Raw genomic sequence first — 12,710 nt, 5'->3', positions numbered from 1 at the left:
TGAAAAGTTTCCCATAATGCATCTTGCGGCAGCCGGCAGCGGTGGCTGTAAAACGAAAAGCTGTTTTATTTCTCACTGTAGCGCTGTTATTACGTCACTTTATTAAGTTTTAATATTTTTTCTTGCGAGAAAGTAACTGTTTAGGTCCCAAATGTGCAGTTAGTTTATCCAAATGACGGCTGGTTAGAAGTTTGCTCTGATGTTTTTCAGAGAAGTGAAGCTCCAGGAGGAGCGGCTCCTCACAGAGGCAGCAGCCGGTCTGCAGAGCTGCTCCACCGGCTAAACTACGTCATCGTCCCGGTCCCACCGGGAGAGAAGGCGGTCGTTAATTAACTTATCCGCGGGTTTTTAGAGGTTTACCACCGGCATGTTAAATTCTTTTTAGCATTTAAATGTTGATCTCATTGATGAAATCTAACAGCTGTATCAGTAGCATTAGTTTATTTGAATGAAAAGTGAAGCTTCATGTATCAGACAGAGGAGCAGGCAGCTGCCTCTGGGCTCTGTGTACAGAAATCACCACATTTACATCAGTAAATAAATGTTTTACAATGAACCGATCAGTCTGCATTAAGTTTTATCTTATTTTATTAAGTTATATGGAACACGGCTATTTGATTTCTGGCAAAAGCTCGCCGCATCAGCTTACGTAAAAAAGCCAGTGAGACTACGTGATGACGTATGTGACTGTTGAAGGGGTGTCCCAATTCGTAGGGGTTGACCTTCTACCCCTACCCCTTGTAGCTCCGTTTCAAGGGGCGAGGGGCAAGGGGAAGGGGTAGGGCAAGGGGTAGGGGAAGGGGGAGGGGTAAAAAATGGGACTGGGCCTAAGAGCGAAACAACAAGGCTCACATGTAGAAATACAGACTTCCTCCTTGTTACTGCTGTGATCATTAACTTTGTTTTATCTCCTACTGTTGATAACACGCTCTGTGTTCTTACATCAGCTGCCTATGGACGTCCACACCAGGAAGCTGCTGATTCCCACGGGCAGTGAACACACCAGGAAGCTGCTGATTCCCACGGGCAGTGAAGGCATCGTGCAGCAGCTGGAGACATGTTCACTGACATGTCTGACATTTAAACATGCAGCCACACGACCAGCACAACCGTCTCACGTTACCCTGACAACCACACCCCCGGGACACTCTGCAGCTTCACAGCTTTACACTGATCTGGTTCTGGTCCTGACTAGGGTTGCAAAATTCCGGGAATTTTCAAAGTTGGAAACTTTCCATGGGAATTAACGGGAATATATGGGAATATATGGGTAAAAATCCGAAATTTACTAAATTGATTGGTGAGGGTGAGTAATATTTTACTAACTCAACATTCATGTTTTTGTGGTTCAGTAAAATAATTGATTAAAGAAGAATTAAAACTTGATAAAGTTCTGTTGAAATGTTTTTTAATTGTATTATTTAGCACGAATGTCTGCTTATGACACAACTAAATATTTACATTTATGTTTGGATTAAATTAATTTCCCCCAATTTCCAGTTAATTCCCATAAATTCCCAATAATTCCCATAATTACCATGGAAAGTTTCCAAATTGGAATATTTTCCAAAATTCCCCAGCTTAACTTCCCATCGAAAGTTTCTGGAAATTTTCCGGAAATTTACTGGAAATGTTCCACCCCCTTTGCAGCCCTAGTCCTGACACACTTTTTTAGATTAGATTTAACTCTGACTGGGGAAGTCCTGCTCTGAGGTGTAGCTACTTATTGTGCCAGTTTTTATTTGACTGAATGCACCTTTAGAGCCTTTAACCCCTGCAGCGCTGTAGCTCTAACTTGTGTTTTCATGTTTCATTGCTTTGATGTGAAGCTCTTTGGTCCCGTCTGGCTGTTGTAGCTAGACAAATACAGTTTGATTGGAATGCATGTGAACCCTCTTTAATCAGATGGTTTCATTCCTTTTTAACAAACAGCCCAGCAGGTCAAAGGTCAACGGCCCGGCCCCTCTCAGAGATTAAATACTGCAGCAGTGGAGTCCCCCCAGGCTGTGTGAGTTCACCCTGTTCACAGCAGCACACAGCAAAACACACATATAGTTACATTCTCCGATGACACCATTATTTTAAGTACGACTGTCCCTCATTGTATCACAGTGAGGTTACACATTTTAAAACCTGGTGTGACAGTAACCACCTCATTCTTAAAGCAGAAGTAAGCCATATTTTTGTGTTACAGTTTTTCTCAGTCGCTTTGGTGCTTTTCTCACATCACTCTTAACATTTGCACAACAGTTAGTGCATTTCTCAGAACAATTATCACAAACTGTAAAACCTAGTGGATGACCTGCAACAGCGCCTCACTTGCTCTAAATGGATCGTCCATCCCTCAAAAGCAACTAAAGTACTCATGTCAATGAAACTGTCAGAAGTCCTGACTCCATCGTTTATGAACAAGACAGTCACATGGCTTTGTCATGTTTTCATTAGGACACTTTATTCTCTAGGTGTTTTCATTAGGACACTTTATTCTCTAGGTGTTTTCATTAGGACACTTTATTCTCTAGGTGTTTTCATTAGGACACTTTATTCTCTAGGTGTTTTCATTAGGACACTTTATTCTCTAGGTGTTTTCATTATAACACTTTATTCTCTAAGTGTTTTCATTATAACACTTTATTCTCTAGGTGTTTTCATTATAACACTTTATTCTCTAAGTGTTTTCATTATAACACTTTATTCTCTAAGTGTTTTCATTATAACACTTTATTCTCTAGGTGTTTTCATTATAACACTTTATTCTCTAGGTGTTTTCATTATAACACTTTATTCTCTAAGTGTTTTCCAATGCACAAAGTCATGATACCTGAAAATGCTCCAGACAGCACTATACACTACTAGTACAGCCATGTGAAAACTACAGTAAAGTTACACATTACTGTATTTAGTGGAGATACTGAATATGTATGTTTCACATTTCTACTGCATATGCTCTTTGCAATTCTGATTTGTTCACAGCGTTGTGCAGGAAAAATACACTACAGTCATCTACAACAAACATAAGAAACACTCTTTGGGTACAACTTTACTGTAAGTAAACTATGTTGCAGTACATATAGTAAGTGAACCTATAGAGTACTGTAAATCATTCCTGCACATCCAGACGTTCCAGTCACATCTTCATCTACATCACTCTGAAACAGATTCAATATTCCCAAAGATACAGTAATGTCATCCTTACATTGTATCTCTTTCAACCTGATGCCATTGTTTGTAATGGGCTCAGTCTCTTCCAGCTCTGTGAGCTTGTCTTGTAATCCTATGTGATGCAGAGTAAAATTACAGTAATGTACAGTACATGTACTGCATCAACCATTGGCTTAAGCAGCAGCAGAAATGTGAACATTAACTTCTCTCAAGTCACTGTCAATACAGCATTCTACTAATGTTTAATGTATTTAATTTGTGCAATTTCTTAATGTAAATTTTGTAGCTGTGTTTATTTATTCATGATAACTATTCACTGTATTATTCACTGTATTTGTATTATTGCACTTATTGTAACGGTATTCAGTATCTTTTATCCTTCTTTAGCCTGACCAGGGACAAAGACTGACCATTAGCTGAAGCTAGACGTCTTGTATGCATCGCATTTTTCATTCTTTGTGGCAATGTTGTATGTATCGTCCCTGCAAAATAAACATTAAAATAAAATAAAAAATTATTACTGTAGTGTACAATACTGTAAAAGTGCTTCCTACTTGTAAAATGCTGTAGTACAGCACCGTACAGTAAAGATGTGGTTGCTGTAATACATTACAACACAGTAAATCTGTTCTCTAGTGAAGCTGTGAGTCTAAATGTAAATGTCCCACTGTATCTGACAGTAACACCTGACACAATGACAGCAGTTACTGTCCAATACCACATACCTGTTGTTCCTTACCAGGGTCTCTGCAGGTTTCACCAGCTCAAATTTAAGACTTTTTAAGACCTTTTTAAGACCATTATGGATGAAATTTAAGACCTATCATGACAAATAAAAAACGTACAAAAGAAATGCGGAGTCACAAAACTAGAAATTGATTGCAATATATAAGTTGCGTGTTAGGCTTGTTTGTAGTTGAAAATACATTCAATAAAGCACAATGAAGTGTCGCAGGAGCATCTAAAGTAAACTATTTGGGGGCACAAAAAGAAATTGGGGAGTGAAATTAAAAATGTTTATGTAACACATTATTTATTTAATTCACTGGCAACCAGCAGGCAGATGACTTTAAACCTTGAATAATGTTAAGGGTCACACGTGAGCCATTTTTACATTGGAGAACAGTAAAAACACCAACACTTCCCCTTTGGCCTGAAATGTGATGACTTCTAAATGTGACCCAGAATAGACAAACATGGAAATATTTCAACTTCTTTGATCAACAGACACGAGCCACAACCTGTTCTGTATTATGACCAGCACAATATTTGACGTAAATAAATTGGCTTTTGGTCACCCCTATATATTATGGTATTAAATAATGCTTGAATAAATGTGTACTACCGTATTTTCCGGACTATATGTCGCACCTGAGTATTAGTCACATTTATTTTTCAAACATTTAATTAATAGCCGGGTGTCATATAATGACCAGGCTTTGTTTAAAGGCCGGCACCTATAGACCCTTTCAGAGAGTATAAACAAAGACAGGTGTGGCTCATTAGAAAACGCTCTGGTACACTAAATGGAATGGAGCCTTAATTAGTATTCTTGGTAACACCTGTCTTTGTTTATACTCTCTGAAAGGGTCTATAGCGCGCTGCTGTTATGCATGCGCGTTTCTCTGTGGTGTGTAGCCTATGTGTGTGTGAGGATGCGGAGATGAATGAAGGCGATCGTCCCAAGGGGGAGGAGGGGGGGGGGGGGCGGCGGTGGTGAATATCGCTACTTTTTTTTTTTTTAACACGTTAGTTTAGGCGGCAGCGCTGGAACCCCTGTGATCAGAAACTCTTTATGGACTGTCTGTGAAGACGGACGGGAGTGAAGCCGACCTCTCCTCTGCTTCAGAGAGGGATAGCCTGGCACAGTCGGACCTGGCTCTCTGCTCCGTGTCCGGAGCCCAGTCGGGACCGGAGCAGAGACCGAAGACTGACCGCAGAACACGCTGTGAAAATACTCTGAATTGACGGAGTGAAGCGCTACGGCGCAACGGAGACAGGTCAGACAGCGCAGCGAGGAGAACAGCACATGAGGAAGATGAAGATGAGCCACTGAATGAGGAGGGATTTAGAAATAAAAGCCGTGCTTCCCTCTTGTGGTCATAGCGTAGGGTTTTTTTTTAAAAATATATAAGTCGCTTCTGAATATAGGTCGCATGGCCAGCCAAACTAGAAAAAAACCGCAACTTATAGTCCGGAAAATACGGTACATCTTTTTATTTAAAAATGCTCGCCCATGCTGGGCATAAGAAAATTTAAGACCTGTCTAAAATTATTTAAGACTTGAACACACTAATTCAACAAATTTAAGACATTTTAAGGCCTAAAATTTAGATTTTCAAATTTTAGACTTTTTTAGACTTTTTAAGACCCCGCGGATACCCTGCTTACTGTAAATGTTTGAATCATTGAATTCACAGCTTCTCCCAACATTTAAAACTAGTTTGACAGATTTTGAAAACTAGTTCAACAATTTTGTATGTAATGACTCAAGCAATGAAATGAGGACTATTAGTTTTATAGGGAAAGACTATTCAGCGTTCAGAAGTATAGTTCATTTTGACTGACATGACATAAACAAATGATAATGTTGTAAAACAGCAGAGAATTGTATGAGAGCAGCTGATACATGTCCAAAAGCATTTGCACTTTGTTCAGAGGAAGGAGAAACTGCTGCTATGATGTGGACAGATGACGACATGAACTAATAGTTATGAGAACTTTCATTCTGATCTGAGAACAGCACCAAAGCCACTGAGAAAAACTGTAATATAAGTGTTAAATAGTTGTATCTTCCGACAGCAATCACTTCTATAGAGTGTTTGGTCTGAAACACGGGTCTGTCAGTCACTCTGCTCTGCTCTGAGCCCAGGAGAAAACTTTCCTGGTATCCTACAACCTTTATCCAATGAGGAGAGAGAACGGCATAAAGGGGCAGTCCTCTCTGTGTGTGCAGCCAAGGGATGCGCCTGAATGTGGTGACGTAGGGACGAGGACCAATAGATCCATGACGAGGGCGGGGGCTGCTAACTCCATCTGCTGACAAGACGTTATGGTGCGTTCAAGGCAACTCGTAACTGGTGTTTTTCCGACCTGTGAAGTGGTACCAGTTCGATCTGGTACGAGTTCACGGGTCAGAAGTTACGAGTGGCCGTTATAGTGACTTTCACAGGTAAAACAGGTCGGAGAAACACGAGTGGGTTGCCTGGAACGCTACAAAGTCGTAAGTTGTGACTTGAAGCTGTAATTTACGGTTTCAAAAGCCTGCCTGGAACGCAGCATTAGCCAAAACCACCGGACCACTTACTTCTGCTTTAACACGGCTAAAACAAAAGAAATCATCTTTGACCCAATTGACCCTGTTACCATGGGAGACTGTGAAATACAACAGGTGGATTCATACAGATACTTGGGCGTCATGATAGACGGTAAACTAAGATGGAGTGAACATGTTGAAGCCTTATGTTCCAAGCTGGCTCAAAGATTACACTTCCTCCGTAAACTTAGGCTTTATGGAGTACACCCTAATACTATGCTTATATTTTACAACACAGTGCTTGACAGTATTACAGTTTTTCTCAATTGCTAAAACACTAAACCCTGTTGTCTGAACCAAATTCTCAGTTGTCTGAACCCACTGATTGAATCAGTCTCTTTTGGCAAAACCATCAGCACTTTTCACCTGTTTAGACTTTAACAACTCACCAACACATTTTCACTGTGATGCACCTGTGTTGCATAAAGCTGAGCACAGGTGGCAAAAGTCAAACACAAGTGAAGCACAAGTTTCACCGGTTGAACACAACAACTCAATCTGATCACACTTGTGTCCAATGATGTGAGGGCACATCTACTGTAGCTGGTTCAGGATGAAGTCCTGTGGCCTGATCCAGTACAGAGAAATGATGCTGTGGCTGAGTTGTGCACTTCTCATTTCTATACTTTTGTACTTTATTTTTACGTAGGCTTACTGCATACAAGTGCTAAATGCACAAGATTTCTGTTTGTCTTTGTACTGTACAAGTACTACGTGTAAATGCACAAGATTTCTGGTTTTTGTACTTTTTTTTTTTTACTATGTACAAGTGCTAAATGCACAGGTTTTTTGTTTTGCAAGAGGAGAAGATGAGAGGTGACAGGGTGAAGAAAGAAAGGATGAGGGAGGGAGGGAGGGAGGGAGGGATGAACTGGGAAGAAAAAAGAAGGAAGGAAAAGGGGATGAAATGGATGTGGAGAGGGAAGGAGGAGGGTGAAAGAAAGGGAAGGAGAGAAGTGCTACAGGTGTTTTGTTTTGCAACATGCATTTAGCTACAGTGAACGATAAACATTTATTTCTACAGCTTCATGTGCTGAGCGTTGTGTTTTCTATTTGTCTATGTAGTGTTTAGTGGCTGCTCAGTAGTGTTTTTAATTTTGATTTGACAACAAAGTTCAGTTTTGAGAACAGATTGAACTGTTTTGAGGTGAAAGTTTGGTTTTGCAAGAAGAGTCTGAGGTTTTGTGAATGTAGCTTGAAAACTGGGTTTGTGTTCACAGTTTAGAGAAAAGGAGAGAAGCTTTACAGAAACGTGTCTTAGCAATCGAGAAAAACTGTAAAAACAACCTTAGTGCTACAGGATGCATTCACTGTCTGTGGGAATCGAGAAAAACTGTAATCTGCTTGGTTTGGCACTGCCACTGCCCAGCTGAGAGCCAAGGTTACAACGATGAAGACAGGGCCGTTGCTAGGAGTTCTGGGCCCCCTTAAAGAATACTAAAGTGGGCCCCTCCCCCTAACTTTTCCTTTTTTTTTCTTAGACTACGTATGTATTATCGTTTTTTATTTAGCCTTCTTTGTTTTGATGCTAATGCAGCATTACACTGCAAAAACTCAAGTATCTTAGCAAGAATATTTGTCTTATTTCTAGTCAAAACTAATCTCATTCTACTTAAAATCAGACTCATCACATTAAAAGCAGCTTGTTTTTAGACACTTTTTACTTCTTTCAAGCAGATTTTCACTTGAAATAAGTAGAAAAATCTGATAGTGGAGCAAGTTTTTCTTTCTTATTACAAACACAGAAAACTTGCTTTCACTGGCAGATTTTTCTACTTATTTCAAGTGAAAATTAGTTTGAAACAAGTGAAAATGATCTAAAAACAAGTTAATTTTTAGGTGATGAGTCTTATTTTAAGTGGAAAGAGATTAGTTTTGACTAGAAATGAGACATTTTGACAAGAAATAAGACAAATATTCTCATTCTTATGCTCGCTATGCATGTGTGGTTTTAGATGCAGCTGTGTCAGCACTTGTGCCCAAGACAAGTTTCCTGTCAAGGACTAATAAAGTATATCTTAATCTTAATCTTAATACTGCATACTACATACTGCATACTACATACTGTATACTACATAGTGAATAGCAGTCAGTCAAACATGCGGCCCGTGGGCCAGAACCGGCCCGGCAGTGGGTCCAATCCGGCCCTCAGCATGAATTTGCCTAGTGTGAAAATTTTTAATTGCACATATTTTTATCAAGAAATTTCAGGTGGTTCATGATATGTTTTGTAAAAAGATTCATTCATTCATGTTCATTAACTGTAAACATCTTTATAATGTACCAAAACAGAGGGAAAATTCTATTGTTTAAATATATGACTGGTTAGGCCTACTGGAGATGAAATGGTGGTGTTTGGTGTTTGTGGCCTGTATAGAGTCAACAGGAAGAGTTTTAGTAGATACAAGTCATGAGTGAAGTGTGTGTATGCACCACACAACCAGAAACAAATAAAACACCTCGGCAGGGCAACGAGGAACTTAGATAAAGGCCGCGTTCAGACTGCAGGCATATCTGATTCAAATCTGATTCCTTCTCATATCCGATTTTTAGGGCTGACTGTCCACACTGTTTTTAGCAAGTGTCCAAATCGCATTTGGCTCTGTTCAGACTAGGCCACATTATTGACCCATCTGACAGGTTGCTGTAGCAACGACGTCGGAGCGGAGGCTCCGCCGTATGTGACAGGCGATGCCTCGCGGACGCGGCGGCTGCAGCACCGGGCAGATCAGCTGCAGCACAGTGATCTGCCCGGTGCTGCAGCCGCACTGCCCCGCTAGTTTCAACCTCAGCCCGCCTGGTGTGTCTGTGTGTACGTGTACGTGTACCGGAGACTGTGTGTGTGCAGCCACAGAGACGGGAAACTCCAGCACCCCAGAGCTGGGAGCGTGACGTCGCCGTCACTCCTGTCGCCGACAACACGGTAGTTTGCATAAAAGAAAAGTAACAAGAAGGAAATTGATATTTAACTGGAGCTCACGGGACCGTACGGGACCTGTAACACAGTGACAGCACCGCGGAGAGTGACGTCACGGACAGTCAGAACCGATCTGAGTGTTTGGAGCTGTTCAGACTGAGACGCATCTGTCCAAATGCGATCTGAAACTACCTCCTGGAGGTGGTTTCGATCCGTTTTGCAAAAATCGGATTTCATGTGATTTGGGACTGTTCAGACTTAAAAAGAGCCATCCAGTTCCAATCTGGATGGGCTAAAAATCGGATTTTGGCTGGCAGTCTGAACGCGGCCAAAGTACTTGTTCCTGTGCTGCCGGGAGGGGAACTGCTGCTGTCACTCACTGACTCACTGCTGAAGCTCCAGCCAACCAGCGTGAGGGCGTGTGTGTGTGTGTGTGGGGGGGGGGGGTCAGGGAGGGTTAGGGGAGTGGTTCATGTGGGGGGGGGGGGGTAGTGGTGCACGGCCATAGACTCTAGACTTCCAATGAACTGCTGCTGCTGAGGAAGCTGTTACTCAGTTGGAGAACTATGTCAGTTACATCCCCTGTGTAACTGTGTAACTGTCACTTACACTGTGTGACTGGCAATAAAGTTTTATTGAAGTGAAGTGAAGTGAACTCTGCAGTCAGGGCTCCTTTAAGATCAGATCAACTTTATTAGTATAGTAAAGTTGATCTGATCTTAACCTTCAGAGCTGAAGGATCATTAATCATTAATGATCTGATTCTGCTGATTCAGTTCAGTCACTAGTACTGAATACTACACAGACTACTACATCCTGGTCCAGGCACTGTACTAGCAGCACAGTATTATATATAGTATTATGAGGTGTGACAGAGTATTATATATAGTATTATGGGGTTTAGCCTCCAGCTGCTGTGACTCTCTGACCTGTAGAAACTTGTTGCTGCAGATCAGAGAAACTCACTGGGAACAGGCTGACATTTACCTCTACCTCTCTATCTATCTATCTATCTATCTATCTATCTATCTATCTATCTATCTATCTATCTATCTATCTATCTATCTATCTATCTATCTATCTATCTATCTCTCTATCTATCTATCTCTCTATCTATCTATCTATCTATCTATCTATCTATCTATCTATCTATCTATCTATCTATCTATCTATCTCTCTATCTATCTATCTATCTATCTATCTCTCTATCTCTCTATCTATCTCTCTATCTCTCTATCTATCTATCTACCCCAGCTCCCGTCCTCCTCCTCCTCCCTGAACATGTGTCACTGAGCATCATGTTTAGTTTAGTTTAGTTTAGTTTAGTTTAGTTTAGTTGAGTTGAGTTGAGTTGAGTTGAGTTGAGTTGAGTTGAGTTGAGTTGAGTTGAGTTGAGTTTATTAGTTTAATAAGGGACAATGTGCAGGTACATGAGTCATTTAAAGGAGAAAGTGTAAAGGTGGTTGCAGCAGACGTAGCTCCATCTGTCGTCCCTACAGGTAACTGACCCTAACACACAGAATACAGCTGTTACACCAAGACGAGGCATCAACTGACACAGTTACACACTGGACAACACTTACACAACAGAGGTACTAGACAAAGTGCTTCCTCGACAACACCACCAGCAGCTGGCGACCACTCACCTGTGTGGTGAACTCATCTTCCTGCTGCGTCAGTCTCACATCTGGTCCAGGAGGAACCTGAACGCACCACGGACACAGACAGCAACACATCAATACACACAGTAATACTACTACTACTACTAATAATAATAACAATATATAGAAGATAGATAGGTAGATAGATACTTTAAAGGAAATTCAGTTTCTCAGCTGCACAACAAACAACATCATTCAACAGCAATAAGACATCAGATAGTAAAGATCAGTGTAGCGCGTTGAGAATAGAAGAAATACTAAATAAAAATAAAAGCCTGTGGACTGAGACTCAGGACCAGAACTAAAGAAACCAGATCTCCATCCGGCCTTGAGCACCTTCACAGTCAGCTGCTGTCTGACAACAACACCTTCACCTGGTTAACTTCATCTCCATCCTTCAAAGACGCCATCTCACACCTTTTGACAGATTCTTGCAGCTGCTTCCTACTATCTAACTATTGAACTATCTATCTATCTATCTATCTATCTATCTATCTATCTATCTATCTATCTATCTATCTATCTATCTATCTATCTATCTATCTATCTATCTATCTATCTATCTATCTATCTATCTAACCTTTTCCTCAGTGTTGTGCTGGTTGCAGGCCCAGACCTGCGGCCGTCGGCCTGTGACAGACTGTTGGTACTAATGACTGAAACTAACTCTGTCTTTTAGTGTTTCTACGTTGTAAATAATAATAATAATATAATAATAATAATAATAATAATATAATAATAATAATAATAATATAATAATAATAATAATAATAATAATAATAATAATAATAATAATAATAATAATAATAATAATAATAATATAATAATAATAATAATAATAATAATAATCTGATAACCCTGTTCCTCCTCTCAGCTTCTAGGCTCTACAGAATCCTGTCAGGTCTGGAAAAACCTTTCATGATGTAAAAATCTGGTCTTTGATGCTGAAAATCCTGTTATGAACTATATGTCTTGTTTCTGCTGAATGTTGGTATAGTTGTGTATATATATATATATATATATATATATATATATATATATATACATAGGCTAGTTATAGTTTAGTTGTGCATATTTGCTCTGGTCTTTTAACCTTTAATCTTCTCTCCCTCACACGCACTGGACCGGGTCTGGACCTGGACCGGGTCTGGACCGGGTCTGGACCCCCTGCAGACAGGTCCACACCGGGACCGGGAGGACGCGGAGGGTCTGGACCGGGACCAGGGAGAAGGTCACGCGGCTCTGACGCGGTCTGGACCGGGTTCGAGTCCGGTACCGAGGAGAGGAGAGTCTTACCGGGGTCTGAGGGGGTCTAGTCCTGGTCCTGGTCCTGGTCCTGGTCCTGGTCCTGGTCCTGGTCCTGGTCTCTGTAAGCCTACCGGGTCTCCTCCAGGTCTCCTCCTGTCTCTCTAACTGTTCCGCTTCTGCAGCCGCCGCCGGAAACAGACCCGCTCCTTCAAAATAAAAGCGAGCGGCTGGTCTCTGTGACGTCAGAGGTCGTGACAGAACAGGAAACAAACCAATCACACTTAATTCATCTGATTATCCTAATTGCAAAATTCCACATTACATAAAACCACATTTTCCAAAGGTCGACCTTTCTTTCCTGTTCTTGAAATTGATTTCAAGAACTACCTTGAATGTATTAAAATAA

General features: G+C 40.8%; 1 protein-coding gene across 1 annotated transcript in view; it reads right to left on the bottom strand.

Annotated features, from left to right (window-relative positions):
- Positions 1-12,500, bottom strand: part of nlrx1 (NLR family member X1) — a 130,846-nt gene extending 118,346 nt beyond the window's left edge. Inside the window, 2 exon segments of the mRNA XM_085796606.1 lie at positions 11,042-11,098; positions 12,353-12,500. Coding sequence (XP_085652732.1) covers positions 11,042-11,058 — 17 coding nt within the window. The 5' untranslated portion in view covers positions 11,059-11,098; positions 12,353-12,500.
- Positions 12,501-12,710: the final 210 nt, after the last annotated feature.

Source organism: Trachurus japonicus, chromosome 13, assembly GCF_045865225.1.
Source record: "Trachurus japonicus isolate A0001 chromosome 13, Traja_1.0".
Classification (NCBI taxonomy): Eukaryota; Metazoa; Chordata; class Actinopteri; order Carangiformes; family Carangidae; genus Trachurus; species Trachurus japonicus.
This window is presented reverse-complemented; position numbering and strand designations above follow the sequence as displayed.